This window comes from Gracilinanus agilis, chromosome 3 (assembly GCF_016433145.1).
Source record: "Gracilinanus agilis isolate LMUSP501 chromosome 3, AgileGrace, whole genome shotgun sequence".
Lineage (NCBI taxonomy): Eukaryota > Metazoa > Chordata > Mammalia > Didelphimorphia > Didelphidae > Gracilinanus > Gracilinanus agilis.
This window is the reverse complement of record NC_058132.1, coordinates 120,957,109-120,976,277: the sequence shown is the minus strand read 5'-3', so window position 1 is coordinate 120,976,277 and position 19,169 is coordinate 120,957,109. Positions and strand designations below refer to the sequence as shown.

General features: G+C 36.5%; 1 protein-coding gene across 3 annotated transcripts in view; it reads left to right on the top strand.

Moving 5' to 3' along the window:
- Positions 1-14,476, top strand: part of SPRYD7 (SPRY domain containing 7) — a 35,238-nt gene extending 20,762 nt beyond the window's left edge. For 2 of the 3 annotated variants that reach the window (XM_044666048.1, XM_044666045.1), the window contains 2 exons: positions 1,093-1,195; positions 13,503-14,476. In XM_044666048.1, the coding sequence (XP_044521983.1) occupies positions 1,093-1,195; positions 13,503-13,600 (201 nt within the window). In that variant the 3' untranslated portion in view covers positions 13,601-14,476. The remainder of the gene's footprint in view (positions 1-1,092; positions 1,196-13,502) is intronic. The other variant, XM_044666046.1, reaches the window with a different exon arrangement.
- Positions 14,477-19,169: the final 4,693 nt, after the last annotated feature.

The window sequence follows — 19,169 nt, the reverse complement described above, 5'->3', positions numbered from 1 at the left end:
TATTCAGATCCCAGCTCTGATACTTACCTTTGTGGCTCTGGAAACCTCCCTTGGTCTCAGTTTCCTTACCTATAAAATGTTGGACTAGGTGGCCCAATGGCCTCTGAGGTTCCTTCCATTTCTAAAACTGTGATCCTGTACTCATATTCTTAGTTTACATTTTTTTAAACTCTTTATTTTCTGCCCTACTAACTACTCTGAAGACAGAAAGACAAATACAGCTAGAAGGTTTCTGAGGCCAGATTTGATTGAACCCAGGACTTCCTGGTGTTCTAGCCACTGTGCCACTTAGTCGCTCTTATCGGAATTGATTTTTTTAAGCTTTATCAACCAAATTTAATAGATGAGGAAATTAAGGCTGAGAGGTGTCAGTAACTTACTCAGGGTTACACAAGCAGGAAATGTTTGAATTTTAGCTCATCTCTCCCCTGGCTCTTAGTGTGATTCACCTTCTACTATACCATATTGCCTCTAAGCAAAAATGAAACCTCATTATATATATCAGTATAATAAATTGAGTTACAGAAACATTTTTCACACTTTGAAAACACTGAGAGATGATAAACTACCATGGTGACAGCCAAAATGAATATTATCCAATGGAAGTCAGTTCTTAAGCATGGAAAACAGTAATTTTCATCTTGAATTTTAAAAGGTCTCTATTTGTTTATTACTTTTATATAATTTTTTAAAAGTATAAAGTATAAAAATTCACATCATGTAGCTATTTTGTTACAATTTAAAATGGGAATATTTGATATCTATTGTTTTTTTAGTTTTAAGCCAACTTTAATGCAATTAAATTGTTTGATTCAATTAGCTAAATTTATTCTTTTCAGTCTTTTTAATCCTTAATGAAAGCATTAGCGATAGACCCTCTAGCCATGTGACTTTCTTGCCTAGTTTTTTGTATTTCAGTGCCTCCCCACAACAAAAGATCCAGTGTGTTTTCTGGAAGATGTATTTTTTTATGGTGATGTGGGGAATTATATCTACCTTTTTCAACTTGATTATAAGGGATATACTAGTTAGATCTATTGCATATTTAAAATTGTGTATTAAAAGACAAACATTTTTCACTTTACTCCCTAGGGTATTACATATGACCATGTAGAATTAAATGTTTATTTGAATGGAAAGAATATGCACTGTCCAGCATCAGGTATACGAGGGACAGTGTATCCTGTTGTATATGGTAAGCTAAGTATCTAAATTTTTGTTCAGCTTTTTATTGTTGAAGTTGTTTCAATTGTGTCTAACCCTCTATGATCCCAGTTGGGATTTTCTTAGCAAAGATACTGGTTTGCCGTTTTCTTCTCCAGGTCATCTTACAGATGAGGAAACTGAGGCAAACAGGGTTAAGTAACTCACTTCTTTTCCCCCCAGAGGAGAAAAGAAAAAGGGGAGAAAAAGGAGGTAGAGAGAGAAGAGAGTGAGGGGAAGGGAAAGGGAGAGAGGGAGGGGAAGAGCAGAAAAGAAAAAAAAAATCCTTTAGTTCAGAGCACACTCTGAGATCAGTGGAGGGATATCAGTGGATAGTGCTCACAGAGTCACCCAGCTAGTAAGAGTCTGAGGCCAGATATGAACTCTAGAAGAGTTTTCCCCAGCATCCAGGCCTGGCATAATCCACTGCAACACCTACATGCCCTTTTTTGTGTAGCATTTGTTTTAATTTTATAACTCTTGTGCTACTATATATGTAAATTGTATAGAATATTCAGTAGAACATTTTAATACGTCTAAAGGATTTAGTTTTTTTAAATATTATTTTCTCTATAGATTAAAAAGAAATAATTGTCTCACAATACTTACCAGGTACAGTAATTGTGTTTAAATTTATAATAATCAGATAAATAATAATTATATAGTCCCATATTTAATACATTATAATCTTTTATATTTAAATTTAAATTTGTATTTAAATTTTAAAGACATTTTGCTAAATTATTAAGGAAGAGTACAACAGGCATTTGACAGAACCTAGTAATAGTAGAATTGTACAACAATTTGGGGCAAGCTCAGAGCAAAGATTGTTTTAGAACTGGGGATGGGACTGTAATTACCAAAGAGTCTCATTGAGGACATTCAGTGGCCCAAAAGTCTTAGTGCATTAACATCAATGAGACCTTTGATATCTCCTTTATATACATCTTTCTTTGAGAAACCATGAAATTAAATGTTGGTTACATTGGTTTCTTTGTATTTTATAGCAAGGGGATTTGATCATTGGATTCTTGGTTCACTGCAGGGGATCATGAGGTGAAATGAAAGTCAATTTAGATGATGAAGTTCACTTTTTCCACAAGTGTGACTGTCCCCATTCTGCTTGTGGCTTTCTTAATTATCTATATTTCATGCAAGCAAGAACATTAGCATTGCACCAGGCATTTGTGGTTCTTTCATTGACTTCTCTCCCTCACCCTCCCCTCTCTCTCCTATCCTATCTTTATCTCCCTGTCTCTCTCTCCCTCCTCCTCCCCTTCTTCCTTTCCCCCCTACTTTTCTTCCCCTTCTCTTTCCCTCTCATTCTTCTCCGTACATTGAGGGGAAAAAAAGTGAAGAAAAAGGCACTCAAGGATACTGTAGAATCATAACCCCTTTCCCAAAGCATAAACCCCATCACTAATAAGTGGTCATCCAGCTTCAGCTTCAGAACTTCCAGTGTCAGGATGCATGCTACTCCTGAGGCAAATAGTTCCCCAATTTACCCCCACTATATCTTAAAAACACAAAACTTCTCCTTTCATTGCCTCAGCTTTCCCAACTAGCTTCATTTCATACTGAGCTTTGAAATTCTTGACACTATACATATGTATCTTTTAAAAATCTAATTTGGTTGATGTGTTTACTATGCATCCACATTGGTATCTTTAGACACCTCCCATTTTTATTCCTCAGAATAGTTTCATTTTGTGTCTTCAGTGTCCCATACCCCTTTAGAATTTTAGTTCATGTAGTCTCTGCTCTTCTTCTGAGCCTATGAACCCATTTCCCAAAAAGATGGAGAGTATGCCTAACTTTTAAAACAACTTTATCACAAACTCTAGGATGAAAAGTTCCAATTATTTACAGACTAGCAGCCACTTCCTCTTTTTAAAACTGATATCTTTTGTTTCCACATTTCCCCTAAATTTCCCCTGTATCATTTCCCCTTCTTCATCCCAAAGAGCCATCTATTTTTCTCCATTTTAGTGAGAATTAGATTCAGAATAGGATTGCCCCTTGTTGCTTCCTTTGCTTTTTGAAAGATAAAGTTATGTCAATAAAAATGCTTTGACTAGAGATAACTCCAGCATGTCTGCTTAGTTGATTGAATCTCCCATCACTCATATCTATTATGCCCTCTGTGTCAGGCATGTGATCTGTTCCTGAACAATTCATTTCTTTCCTTTTCTTTCTTTTTTTTTATGTCTTAGTCGTCTGTAGAATACTGTAAAGACAATTTATTCTCTTTCTTGCTCCTTCGAGCTTTATCTAAATGCTCTCTACCAAGTTCTCCCCCTTTCTGGTTTCCAGGCTTAATATCTTTTAATATATATTTATTATAGTTCTAAATATACAATACCCCTGCCTTTTTACCTGTCCTTTTTCTTTTGAATAAGGTGCATTTACCCAGGGTCATGGTACTTGTAAAATCAAATTTGCCTTCCTTTAGGTCCTGCTTTCTCTTATTGCATTTATGTATAGACTTTTGAGGCCAGATGTTTTACTACTGACTAATTTCTGGGATTCTTTATCTTTTCTTAAATTCTAGGTGTCCCAACTATTCTTCCTTCATTGCTTTTTCCTCTCCCATTCTTTTTATTTTAGAGCCATTGCATTAGATTTGCAAGATTTGATTGTAGCTTGTCATTGACCTTCCAAAAATGTGCTGCCTGGAATTCATCTGTTTTTGAACTTTCAGAAATCAGTTTCCTAGGAATTTCTATCCCTCTTGAAATGGTTTCTCTTCTACAGTTTAAAACTATCAGCTCTCATCTCTCCTTACTCTCTATTATTGATGGATGAAATAGGAAGAATTATATGGATTTGAATCTTAGGATATTTTCAAAACACTAACTAGGAAAATTGCCTCTTTGCTTCTATATTCCTTCTTTCCATTCATCATTAGGGATGGAGCCCAATTATAGAAATGATAGGTCTAAATGGGTGGTAGTTAAAAACAATAGCCACTAATTAAACAGTATCAATTGAGTTTCTCATTTTTTAAAAAAAAATTCTTTAATTTATTCCAATAACAAATTTACACAAAAATTTTCCATGGTTACATGCTTCATGTTGTCTCCCTCTTCTCTTCCCTTCCTACTGGAGTTGACAAGCAATTCCACTGGGTTATATATTCATTGTCATAGAGTTTATAATAAAATTAGAGGGACTACCTGTACCTTATAGAACTTAAAATATAAATGAGTTCCAAAAGGTTTTAGAAACATAGGTTTTAATTATGGTAGGTTAGATGGACATTAGAAGAACTCAGAATTCCTAACCTTTTGAGGTTAAAGAAATGGAAGAAAACTACCATACTCTTCATCATTTCTCCTCTCACTTCCTGCAATATCCTTTAGTGCCATTAACTTTATGAAAATACTGAGAAGGATGGACCATGGTATTAACAATATGTTATTTCTTATTATAGTATTGAAGGGCATCTTGATCCCATAATTCTTGGCTTAGTTATGAAAGCTAAGTCAAATATTATAGTGGGCCATTTGATTGAGGAAGCAGTAAAGTAAGTGACAATCAAACCATTTGGTTGTTTAGCTTTTCCTCATTGTTTTACCTCCCGAGGCAATAGAGAGTGGTGGAAGGAGCTCTTGTCTGAGAATCAGGATACTTGGCCTCTATTCCAGTGATCTTTGATGAGCCACTAAATTTCTTTGGGCCTCAGTTTTGTGATCTGTAAAATGAAGAAATTCAGTTTAATGAGATAATTTTGCTTTCCTCTAAATTCTTTGTTTGATTTATCTGTCAACATTGTCTCAAATGATATTGCTTATCTCATTAAAGGATAGCTATCAGGGCTCTGACTGTCAGCTATGAAAATAGCTCTATTCTGCCCTCATTCCAAATGCTGGGCCTCTCCTTCTAACTAACCAGTTTCAGCTAGTACATCGGCTTCAGATCATTACTCTCCCCCCCCCCCCCTTTTATTTGTTATCTTGGAAAATAGAAGTCATTTTGAACTCCTTGGACTGACTCCAAGTACTTTTGTCATGACCAATTATGAAAGAGAAGCATATAAAAAGGCATTACAGTGAATATTACTAAGTTCAGAAGCACAAGTTGAAATTAATATGACTTCAACTTAATTTTATTATAAAGATATTTTATTTTACCAATTACATGTAATAACAGATTGCCACACAAGTTTTCTGAAATTATATGATCTAAATTGTCTCCCTTCCTTTCTTCCCTCCCCACTTCTAGAGCTAACAAGGAATTTGATCTGGCTTATACATGTATTATCATGCAAAACTCAGCTTGATTTTAAAGAATATAATAATTTTTCAGCAAAGGTACATAATGTGTTTTCCACGTGCTATGTATAAAATTCATGGGGTAGATAACAAGTTTGGGATTCACATCCTGTTTTGCCACAACTGGTTGTATATCCTTGGACAAGTCACTAGACTTTGGTGAACTTCATTTTCCTCTTTGTAAAAAAGGGATATTTCCCCTCCACCTGCCTCACACAGAACTTTTGTGAGTATTAAATGAAATTGTGTAAGTGAAAGTTCTAATTTTTACTTATTTATTTTTTATTTTTTTAAGCCCTTACCACTCTTCTGCCTTGGAACCAATCCCAAGGCAGAAGAGTGGTAAGGGCTAGGCAATGGGGATCAAGTGACTTGCCCAGGGTCACATAGCTGGGAAGTCTGAGGCCAAATTTGAACCCAGGACCTCCTGTCTCTAGGCCTGGCTCTCAATCCACTGAGCCACCCAGCTGCCCCTGAAAGTTCTTTTAAAACTCTTGGGTCCTCAATGTCTTATTTTAGCCACTTTAAGAATAATAATAATAATTAATGAAAGTTAATATTATTCTTTAAATGGCCAAGACAAGACATTTTCCTAGTCAGTTCAGGCTCAAAACCTCAAAATGTTTCTCACTTAGTAATAACAGTTACCTCTTTGTCCAGATAGTCAGCATCCTGGGAGTCATCTCTTTTTCCTCACTTTTCTGTAGTGTTGGCCTGAACCTTAGTTCAGGACTGTCAACTCTCACCTGGACTATTGCTGTAGTCTCCTGATAAGTCTTTTCCCTTCAGTTGATCATACACATATCTGATAAATTGAAGTTCTTAGTCTGTCATTCTGTACAAGTCAGAAGTACCTTCTACAAAAATCATCAGTGACTTTCAACTGATAATTGTCACTTTGAGTCCAAACTCTTTAAAGTAACATTCAGGTCTCTCTTCTTTTGGTCTCACCGTAACTTGCAGCATCCGCTCATGCTGTTCTCCTTCATATACCTTGTGCTTTAGCTAACTACTTGGTGTGCCGTACACACACTCAGGATTTTCCTTGCCTTTACTTCTTTTCTCAGAAACGCCCTTCTCTTTGTTTCTGCCTATTAAAATCTTATTCATTCTTGCTTGAATCCTAATTCCTCAATGAAACTTTCAACAGTCTCTCACTATCCTCTTCCTTATCCTCTGAATTTCTCTAACACTTTGTTCATGGATCTCTTCTGGGACATGGATCCTAAGTGAACAGCACTTCTTAGAGCAGAGACAATGTCCAATTCATCTTGTTACCTCCAAAAGACATGGCACAGGGTCTTTCTCACTGTTAGTTGAATGAATGTTAAAAATATAATCTGAATTCTCTTTCCTTAGGAAATTGAGTTTTATCACAATGTTTCTAACGTCAACTATCAAGTTCTCATATGAATTATGTTGCTGTTCCATTTCAGAAATTAAATAAACTTTTATTTATTATAAACTCTGTACAGTATTATCCTGGATACTAAGTGAGATACAAAGGATTGTGGGAATCTGATCCCTGTCTGTGTGAAACTTAAAGTCTAGCAGGAACATATGACACACACACACACACATAATATTTTATGAAACCAGTCAGATGACCAGGGTTCAAATCCCCTCTCCAGTGGTTCCTTTTTGTGTGAAGTCAGGCATGTCACTCACTCTCCACAGACCTCAGCTTCCTCATCTCAGGTATTGAACTCAGTAGTCTTGGAGGCCCCTTTCCACACTCAAGTCTGTGATTCTTTGAAGTTACTACCCACAAGGAAGGTCAAGGAAGGCCTCCAGGATGAAGGGACATTTTGTTGGGCTTTAAAGTATGAATGAGAATACAGTGGAGGAAAAGGTGGGGGGACAGAGGATGGCATTTCAGACAAGAATGTGTGGGGTGTCCAGCAGATAAACAGGGGGAAAAGCTTAATATGATGGAACAAAAGCATATTTTAAGTAAGGAGTCCTTCACCAGGAATTTTACTTAGATTAAATTTGTATAGTCAATGATCACTTAGCATTCTTACTTGAACCTTTTCGTTTGAAGAGCTGAGGCTTACTCCGTTACTAATTTAGCCCACTCTTTCATCCTAAAAAGACAACTGGAGAGCTGTTTTGTTTTGTTTTTCTTAGATATAACTTTTGTCCTAGGGATCTTATACAGATTATCATTGTTGTTTGTGGGTATTTAAGAGAGAAGTAGAATAAATGAAAATCATTTTGCAAAGTTTTTCCTAAAGACAGTTTAAATTTGTGTTATTGGTTGGTGATATTTTGAAATTCTTAATCTTGCCTAAAATGGTCATGGACACAGTATGGAGCGGAATGGATAGACTCTGTAGTTGGGGGGTCAGGAAGATCCAGATTAAAATCCTGCCTCAGACTAGCTATGTGACACTGGGCAAGTCCCTTGACCCTCCTGGACCTCAGTTTCCTCATTAGAAAAATGGGAGGAATGTACTCTTAAAATTCTTTCCAGCTCTAATTCTGTGTAGGATCCTATGAAATAGTTGCATGCCACTAATTAAATATCATTTGGCATCTGCATTAACAAGTTGGGTAGTGGGTAAATCAGTCAGTAAGTATCACCTACTATGTGCCAGGCACTGTGCTATGTTAGTATGTGAGTTTTTTTAAAATTATAATAATAACCCACTTAATCAGAATAAAAGGAACCTTCCGGCAAAAACTGCACAGAAACACCCTGCCTGACTTTTTAGAAGATTCTTTAAAATTGTTAGTGCCATAAGTTCTGTACAAAGAATGTATTCTTCAAATAACAAATTGGGGAGGGGGAATTTAGATCCTTATTAAAGTTGAGAAGTTTTGTTGATCTGCCTCCACTGTACTGGCCACATTTGCCCTCATCAGGCCTTCTCCTCTGCCCTTACCCAGTAGCCTATGGGCTCCTCCCCCAAACCTACTTTCCCCAGAACTACATGTCAAGGTTTTTGTTTTGTTTTGTTTTGTTTTTTTTGTTTTGTTTTTTTTGTCTCGTTCTCTTTTTTTAAACCTTTACCTTCTGTCTTAGAATAAACATAAGTATTCATTCCAAGTCAGAAGTCTGCTAAGGGCTAGGCAGTTGGGGGTTAGGTGGCTTGCCCAGGGTCACAGCTAGGATTTGAATCCAGGTCATCCTGACTGCAGGCCTGGCTCTCCACTGAGCCATGTAGCTGCCTCATTGCCTTCAATTGATTTCTCTAAAGCCTAGGTCTGACTGTGCCACTTCTCTGATGAAAAAGCTTCAGCCTCTCTGCTGCTACCAGGGTAAAATACAAACTCCTCTGTTTGGCAGTTGCAGGCCTGGTCAGTTTACCTCCAGTCTGACCCCTTGTCACACATTAAAGACTCTGGCCAAACCACCCTGCTTCACATCATGGGGCGTGACATTCCATTTCCACTTCTGTGCCTTTGTATGAGCCCCACCTTGGGCTTCAGATTATTTTGTATGTACTTGGTATACTGATTGTATTTACCTCTGGCGTGTGCTGTGCTGCCCTCCCTTCCTTCTGCCCAGTAAAATGTTTGCTTCTCAGTGTCTTGCACATAGTAGGCACTTGTTGAATAAAATAGTGGCATAGTAGCTTCTTTTTATTGAACCCTTAATGTAGTTATCTGCTAGTTTATTAACTAATATATTAAGTATGTCAGGTAAAAATTTATTATAACAGTTAAGCAAAATTGTACTCATCAATTTAAATTTTATTAGCTCTGAAGTAGCCTTTAACTTTCTAGCTTAAGAGCATTTTGTTATTACTGTACTGTTTTATGAGAGAAGACACGTTAAGACCAATCAATGTCTTAAGCCCTTACTCAATACCACAAAAGTAGGAAAATTCCATTCTTAGGCATAATTCTTTCCTTCATTGTTAAGTCATGTAGAATAAAGTATTTTTAAGATCATTGGTGTTTTCAAGAAACTTTTCCACCCATGGAAATGAAAATAAATCTTAGCATGTAGAAGCTTAAAGAGATGAGTTAATGATAACTTTGAAATCTCTTTTGCCATTTTTCTGTTTTGTACATTTTCTCAACACATTAAAAACAATTTTGAATCAAATCTTGTCCTTGTTAGGCTGGTGTCTAACAGAGAATTGAAGAAAGGGAAAATTTAGTCACAGGCTCTTAGAATTTCAGAGTTGAAACCCTCTTTTGTTTGTTTAAATCTGAAATTACCTTCTAGGATTTGCCCATCATGATGACAGATGTTGATTGAGCACTCACTCTCTGTAATTCACTGTATATAGCAGGCTAGGAAGTTACAAAAGGGCAATTCAGTATACTTGTAATGGCAAAGAGTCATCCCTAAGAAAAAACAGCACAAAATCTCCACACACATTCTCAGGTAGAAGGGTGCACATGAGAGTCCAAGGGAGAGGGGTAAAACATGTCTATAGCCCAACTGGGTTTACATAATTGTAGCTGGCAATATTTTTGGCAACTTAGAGAAATCAGAAAAAAGTTTCCATTTGTTAGAAGGCCTAAGCTTCATTAAGAAGAATTTTAATTTGAGGCAGTAGCTGGTTAAATGCCATAAGAGGGCACATCTATTCAGATCAGTATTTGGGGAAGTTGTTAGTGCCATTTAATTAGACAATTTGGATGTAGACCAGTAGTCCAGATGTGTTAAGGAACAGGATTAGAACTCTGCAGTTAGAGAAGACCGGCCCACAAAATATTTTCAAGGAAGAATCAGAGTTAATGATAGAAGTGTACCTTGAAATTAAGGTGATTCTACCTTTGATTATAATATTTAACAAGCTGTTTGGTTCATTTAAGGTTGCTTGAATATATGGTCAACTGTAGATAACCTGCACACCAGTTTTCTATAAATTGGTTGGTTACATAACCCTTGAGACTTAGTTATGTGTGTTCTCTTAGATGGGGCTTTCCTCATCTTGTATTTTGGAAGCAGTGCAGCTTCCTGCCAAACTATATACATGTATGATCCCTTTTTCTTTAGTGCGTAATTCAGCTTAAGAAAATGCCTGTATCAAAGGAAATAAGAAAAATGTTAGCATTAACACTTTGACTCCCTTTGCTTTTCTAGCATTTGAAGTCTCTGGTTTCTTAATCTCAGATGGAGTAAAGAAAGTCTCAAGTAGATTATACACTTAAATTTTTTTTTCCCATACTAATGCTCACTCCTATTATCTTGGATAATTAAGAATTTATTATATGCTTGTCTTTATTTCATGTAGGATTAGCTTAAATCAGCTATACCATTTTTCTGTTTTTGTATCATATGATTTAACAATTCCCAGAGTGGTTTATTTAATCCTGTTCCTTAGAGACTGTTAGATTAGGGCCATAAAGAAAACAGAATTTTAATATATTCTTGGAGTAGTGCCTATCTAACAATTTCAGTTATTTTTAATGATAAGGTCATCTGAAATAAACAGTGTCATAAATGTTTCATAATACAGCCAGAACAGGGAATATTGTTACTTTACTCAATAGCTAAATTTGTCATTGGTCCTTTTTTTTACCAGTAAAGTTTTCAGTGATTTTAACTTCTGAAAATCAGTCCAAAAGGATTTTTCTTTTGAGCACTAGAATCTGAACTTAAACTAGATTTGTATGAAATAGCTTTTTGTGTTTTGGAGAAACATAGAAGTAATTCCATCCAGTTGCTCTGTGTATATATAATAGAAATTGATTTAATATTCAAAGTGTTTAACCTATTAAGTCAAACCTGATATTGTTCATTTATTTAGGATTAATTTTATAAGCAATCACAATGAATAAAATTTGCTTCTTAGTTTGGCTGTGTTGAGATAAAGTTGTATAATTATTTGGCCCTCCTTTAGCCCTGATACAAAGCTTCATGTTGGGATGGAGATGGCCCAAGTTATTGACAGTTATATGAGAAGAACATAATCCCTACAGAGTTTTACCAAGGTGAAAAAGCTTTAAGTATAAGGGTTAAACCAGATTGGGTATGACTGCTGTTCCAAGAAGCTCATCACTAGATCACTAGTAGGTGATGGATTTTTTTTGACCACAGAAACCGGTTAAGGCATTTAAATTTACTAAAAAGCAAAGGAATCGTGATCTACTTGTATAGAAGTAATGATGCCAATGATATCATGAACTTTTGAAGTAGAATTTTGTGGCATCCTTTTTTTGAATGGAAGGGAGGATCTGGACTGGCAATTTCATTGGTTCAGGAAGAACCTAATGAGAAAATTCCCACCAGTAAACATTGCTAACTGTTCTGCAACTTACAGTCTTAGAGAATTGTCCAAAACCCTGATCCCATATCACCAACTGCCTTTGACACATTTTAAACTGGATAGATTAGAAACATTTCAAATTCAATATGCCCCACCTCTTATAACAGCTGATTTTCTTTAAGACTTAACTGAACCTTCCTCAGGAGACTTTTCCTAGTCCCCCATTTTAAAAAAGTGAGGACATCCTCTAAATTGTGTAAACCTTTGTGGCTTACAAGTGAAAGCTAAGACGTATTTTTGAACATATTAATGTACATTCATCTCCACTCTCATTCTGAGTAATAGATGTGGGATAAGCCATGACAGTCTCAGAATTGTGCATTTCCTTCACTTGTATGTGGAAGGGTCAGAAGTGTGGGAAGATATGGGACTGTGTAGAAAAACCTAATCTTGAGTCTTTGAGCTCTAACACAATGCACATGCCTTGCAGTTTATTCAGTTCTAATTTTCCTATTTGCAAATTGCATATCTTTTAATGTGGTTGAAAATGGTGCCAACCCCTCTTTTGTGCATTTTACCTGTTTTCACCTTTACCCATGTCTTAAATGCTAGAACATTACACTCACCCAGCTACAGGTCACAAAATAGAGCCCTTTTGTTTTTAGCCATCATTAGCTACAACCATAATCCAGCTTAAATGTGCTTTTTTTTTTTTTTACTTTTTAATAATTTTTATTTTTTAGAAAAGTTATCATGGTTACATGATTCATGCTCTTACTTTCCCCTTCAACCTCTGACCTCCCCCCCCCCCCATAGCTGATGCCCATTTCCACTGGTTTTAACATGTGTCATCAATCAAGACTTATTTCCATATTATCGATAGTTGCATTGGTGTGGTAGTTTCGAGTCTACATCCCCAATCATGTCTGCTTCAACCCATGTGTTCAAGTAGTTGTTTTTCTTCTGTGTTTCCACTCCTGCAGTTCTTCCTCTGAATGTGGGTAGTGTTCTTTTTCATAAATCCCTCATAATTGTTATGGATCATTGCATTGCTGCTAGTACAGAAGTCCATTACATTCGATTTTACCACAGTGTATCAGTCTCTTGTGTACAATGTTCTTCTGGCTCTACTCCTTTCACTCTGCATCAATTCCTGGAGGTCTTTCCAGTTCACATGGAATCCCTCCAGTTCTTTATTCCTTTGAACACAATAGTATTCCATCACCAGCATATACCACAATTTGTTCAGCCATTCCCCAATTGAAAGGCATACCCACATTTTCCAGTTTTTTGCCACCACAAAAAGCATGGCTATAAATATTTTTGTACAAGTCTGTTTATCTATGATCTCTTTGGGGTTTAAATGTGCTTTTTGAAAGTAATTTTGCATTTTGGAAAATGATGGTGACATAAAAAAAGATAGCAATCAAAAGATTTAAACAGTTTTAAGAAAACTAAGATTTTGGGGCACCTGGGGCTCAGTGGATAGAGAATGAGGCCTATCAGAAGTCCTGGGTTCAAATCTGACCTCAGACACTCCCTTATTACGTGGCCCTGGGTAAGTCACCTAATGCCCATTGCCTAGTCCTCACCACTCCTCTACCTTAGAACCAAGACAGATTGTAAGGGTTTAGATAAAATAAATTTATGTGATTTTACAGATTGGAATATTAATATGTACAAAGGCTTTGTGGTTTGTATTTAGTCTACAAATCAATGTCTTCCATACCTTTTGTTTTCTGTTAATGTTATTCATCATAAGAAATCATACATTATTTCAAAATAATTTCTATTATGCTTAAACTGTTTTGAGATAATAAGTTCTGATTTCATGTCTGTTTCTTTCCTTTAGTTGATGACAGTGCGATTTTGGATTGCCAGTTCAGTGACTTTTATCATATTCCTCCAACTGGTTTTGAAAAAATATTATTTGAGCAGCAGATCTTCTGAATATACTTAAGTTGAAAACTTCTACTCCTATGCTCTCCTCAAAAAAAAAGCATTTACTACCATCTTAATAAAGCCTCACTTGATCCATAGGAAGTATATTCTCTGTTTTTAATAAATGTTTGTGAAGTTATCTAAGGATGCAATAGGTTAAACACAACAGCAGAATTGTTATTTAAATATCAGGTTGTGTTTTGTGATGTGAGAATCTGCATTTTGGACAGTTTGGTTCTTATATGTATAAATGGAAATTCACAAACAGTATTAAATGGAAATTTGGATGATCATGACATAGAAAGTAAATTTATTTCTTACATGAAACACTTGACTTAAGTTATAGGGATAAAGTCAGTTGTGATTTTATTAATTCTAAAGTTTGTACTCCGTTAAGAGAAGCACTGTCATAAAAGTCTGCAGTCCTATTATCTTCTTTTATACTGTCCTTTTTGTGTACAGAATGAAGAGTCACAATTATGTAAAACTGACAGCCCATTTTTTTCCAGCATGTCTCCAGTATGAATGTTGCTCTTTTTCATAAATGTTAAATGTATGTTTAATTTGTATATTTCACTGCTTTGTATTTGCTTTGTGTAAGGAAGAATAGAATTATATATTTTTAATGATTGTTAGACATCATGTTGAATGTGAAAAAGAAACACTAGAAATATTTATGAAGACCACCACGCTGTATTATTCTACTCAGAGTAATTATGAATTGATCAGTGATGTCGTATACACTGGTGAAACACAATGGAAAATTATGATGAAACTTTACACTTGAACTGTAAATCATAGTATTCTTTTCTGGAATCTTTCATTTAAATGTCTTGTTTTTCTGCAATGAACAATAAAATGTATAATGGTTAAGGTGAAATTCAATATCACATCTCACTACTGAAAACACATTCTTTTAAAATTGTGAGTTATATCTGGTAAGCCCAGTTCTCCCTTGTATACTAGGGCACATTTATTTCAGGGTTTGGCATAGTTTGGTACTGTAGAAAGATCACTAAATGAAGTCAAAGGACTTTGATTCGAATTCTGCTTTTGCTACTGATTAACTGTATGATTTTGGTCAAGTCAAAAATTTGATTTCTTTGGGATTGTTTTCCTCATCTATAGTATGAAGGACTCCAAAGTCCCTTGCCTTAGCTCTAATCCTATAAACTTGTAAGTAAATGAAGAGAAGGGAGGCAGCTAGGTGGCTCAGTACATAGAAAGCCAGACCTAGAAATGGAAAGGCCTGAATTCAAATGTGACCTCAGAGACTTTCTAGTTGTGTAACCCTGGACAAGTCATTTAACCCCCATTGCCTAGCCCTTTCTGCTCTTCTGCCTTGAAACCAGTACACTGTTGATTCTACAACAGAAGGTAAGGGTTTAAAAAATAATAAATAAATAGAAGGCAATGAGTCCATGATGCTACTTAGATTCTGCCCTTTACTATCTTAAGGCAAAATCACTGTAGTTTAGCAAACTAAATAGAAAGTAGGCTAAAAAGAAATGTAGAAGTCATCTCAATCCCTTTCCCTTTCACAAATGAAGAACCTGAGTAGTTCGCACTGACCTTTAGTAACTCAGTCAGAGTGGAGACTAGAACCCAGGTCTCCAGGATCTTAGAGCAGTGGCACACTACCTAGTATTGTCCCAATACCCAGATGATAGGGCATGGGGCTGGAGGGATCTTTGGGATTCTCAAAGCAGAGAGGAGGATTCTACACATATATACATACATATATACTACTGACTATAACTTAGGGAATGAAGCATTGCTGAAGGTCTATGATAGGCTGATCCATTTGATGGGGAAATCTGGCAAAATGTTTATTCCTACTAAGCTTCTTATCAAGCACCAATACTGTAATGTTGTTAATAAATTTCTGGTTTTCTATAAATCTTAAATATGCCCTCAGAAGGTTTATGAAGACGTTGAAATGAACTCAATTAGCCCACACTTCAGTTTGTGACTATATGAATATCAAAAGGGCACATTTACTCTTTTAAAATTTACTTTGGATACTTTTTACGTCAGTTTATTTTTCAATATGTCCTTCCCCTTTCCTTTATCCAGTGAATTATTCCTTGTAAGAAAGATTTTAAAAGCAGAAAATAAAGCAGTCCTGCAAAACTAAGCAACATGTCAACCATGTCTGACAATTTTTATAATCCATAATCCCCTGCCTCTTCGATGAAGAGAGGGGAAGGTATAATCACATTTAAAAGTAGTTTTAGCTTTCATTTCTGTAGTCTTTTATCACTAGAAAGCCCCTTTGCGATCATGTCAGTTGAGTTTCCCAACATCCTGGGAATTGGGTCACACAAGAAGCTTTAGCTTCTTAAAGAGGCCCACAGAGGTTCCATGACTGACTAGTTCAAGTGATGGGCACCAGGCTTATTCCACACCCACCTTGTTGTCTGTCTACATTTTCCCAGCTTTATAATGTTACTCTCAGTTATAAAATGCAATCTTTTGAACAAATTCACTCCCTTAAATCCAAACACAGTTCTGAAAATGACACTTTGCATCGGAATTTCTCCAAAATCCAGGTTGCCAGTTCCTTCTCTGGGAACACTTTGGAGAACTTAAAAAGGAAGCATGCCCTTAGATGAACAGAGAAATTCGTTTGGCATGATCACATCACTTCAATAGTAATAGGATATGTAAGTGCACATTCATTTTAGTCAAAGTTTGTTCCAGTTGTATGGTTGTCAAGTTCAGTATCTTTTTGTTGCTTGTTATTCTCTCCTAATATATTGTGAAAAGGATATTTCATAAAAATCCATTTACCCAAGCAAATGTGGCTGGCCATCTATACAAACTCTAAAGTTAAACAGCCATGTAGCATTTTATAGCAAGAAAGGACCTTAGGAGGCAGAGGGATGGAAAAAACATATTTTTGAGTCAAAGGGCTTAAGTTTCTATTTTGACTTGTGCTCCCTAACAATATCACTTACAGTAGTGTTTAATGTTTGCAAAGCAGTTATCACATGTAATTGAACCTCCTAAACCATTGATGGGCAAACTACAGCCCGAGGGCCAGATGTGACCCCCTGAAATGTTCTAACCAGCCGCAGACATTATTCCTAATCTGACAAAATACAAAGAGTGGGATACAATACAATGAAACTTAGAAAGAGTTGCCTTAGAAACAGATTGACAGATGAGCATTTCCTTTCCTTTGGCCCCCTCTTTTAAAGTTTGCCCATCACTGTCCTAAACCTTTGAGAAAGGTACTTTTATTACCCCCATTTTATAGCTGGGGAAACTGAGGCAGATAGCAGTTAAGTGAATGGCTCCAGGGTGACACAGTTGATAAGTATCTGAGGCTAGATTTGAACTTAGATCTTGGTCCACCCATCCTATGAGTGTTCTATCCATTGCCCCTTGGCTTCTCTTTGGATTTGTATATACTATTTTTATAAGTACTATATACTATTTTTTCCCCTGAAGAGACTACCATTCAGATACAGCAATGGAACAAAACAATTTTAGTGTAGAATATCTGACAAATTCTTTCCTCATTGTTCCCTGGAGTTGAATATGTTTGGGATAACCATCTTATTCCATGCTCTCATCAATCAAGTTTTCAAGACCCCTACTCTAAAAATCCTTTCTTTCCATCAGGGATCTACCCCACCTCCAGTGTTCCAACCCCCAGTTATACCCCTCAAATCCAGAGTTGCTTCTGGGGCTCCACACCCAAGCACAAATTCAGACCTGATTCATAGTCATGCCATGTCATCTCTCACCCAGTGACTAAACATCATGCACCTCTGTATGAGCTCAGTCACTGCCCAAAACAGTAACTCTCTGAGTTTGTCTCTGCTCTGCTAGTGTGTGACTGACTCCAGCAGTTAAGAGATCATTGGTAATTTCCCACAACTGAGGGATGTGATAGGGAATTTCTCTTCTTCCATTTAAAATTTGGGCAGAATAGCCCCTTGTGGAGCACAGGCTTCCCTCCTTAGACATGCCACACTTGATGCTGCTAAAGGGATTGTTGAATAATGGTCTGTGGTTGTCTCTCTCAAGTATGACCATAACATACAAAGAGAAAACATTATGTTGGAGGGAAGCCCAACATGGCATAGCAGTGGGAGATCAGGCCCCTCGTATTTGTAACTGAGCATATTAAAAATCGAGTATGGAGGGTAGATGGAGAACAAAGCATGGATGGATAGATAATGTTTCCATCGGTTTGGAGATTTAGCATCGTGGCCAGAGCGCTTGAGCATTACGAGGCAAATGTATTAGGATGAATTATGAGTGATGAGGTAATAGATAAGGGATAATAGAGTATGATTCTGACTCAGTAGAAGGGATTTGGGGGTACATCCAGATATGGATGCCCAGTAGTTTGGGAGTCAGGATGGGTTCAGAAGAACCGAACCTAGAATGATCTTTGTTTTGTGACATTGTGGATGACCTGTGAACATCAGAGTAGATGGTGGTCTGAGCCTTGAAATTGTATGTTCTGGGGGGCAGCTGGGTAGCTCAGTGGATTGAGAGTCAGGCCTAGAGACAGGAGGTCCTAGGTTCAATTCCAGCCTCAAACACTTCCCAGCTGTGTGACCCTGGGCAAGTCACTTGACCCCCATTGCCCACCCTTACCACTTTTCCACCAAGGAAGTTAAGGGTTTAAAAAAATTTTTAAAAAAAGAAACTGTTATGTTCTGGGTTTCTTCCAGAAACTGCCCTCCCATACCCAATATCATCTTTTGGGGACCATTAAGGACGCTGTCCTGACAAATTCTCCCTGACTGGTGTAGTCAAGTCCCCCTTAGTCCTCATACCTGGAAATGACAGCAGACCTTGATCTTGGGAAGTAAGTGAGAGAGGATGACTTTGATTCACTTGAGACCTTCAAGAATCTTGATACGTGAGTTTAGGTTCATTAAGATGCACAATACTTGAATGCTTGAAGCAGTTCAGTAATCCACCAGTCTGAATCCTATCTATATATTATGATTTTTATGATTCCTTGATGGATATGGGAAATGGGGAAGAGAGGTTAAATATATATGTATACATATATTGTGCTCTCTCTATATATATTTTAATTATTTTAAATTTTATTTTAAAATGTTTTCCATGATTACATGATTCATGTTGTCTCTCTCTCCTCTTCCCTTTCCCCTCCCGGAGTTGACAAACAATTCCTCTGGGTTATACATTATATATAAGATATATAGGGCTTTTCTCTGAGGCTTTATGAATAGCCAAAGAGCAGAGCAGTAGATTAAAGTGGGCTCACACTCTGTTCTAATACAAGTAAAATCCTATGTAATAATAAATTCTGTTTGAAGATTTATGATTGACTTTTCCCCCTCCCTTCAGTGTTAGAAATTTGTTTTATTTAAGTCAGTGTTTAATTTGAAAGGCTATTATTTTTTCCAACTAAAGAATTACATTTTGAAAAGCAATGGTCCAGAAATCTTTATGCCACTCAATTATTTGGAATATAACAAGATTTAAAACCCACAAGACACGATTCTATTCAAGCACGATTGCCTGGAGATTTCATATAAAAACTTGGCTTCTGTAGTGGGTAATTACCTGAGTAATTACTTCA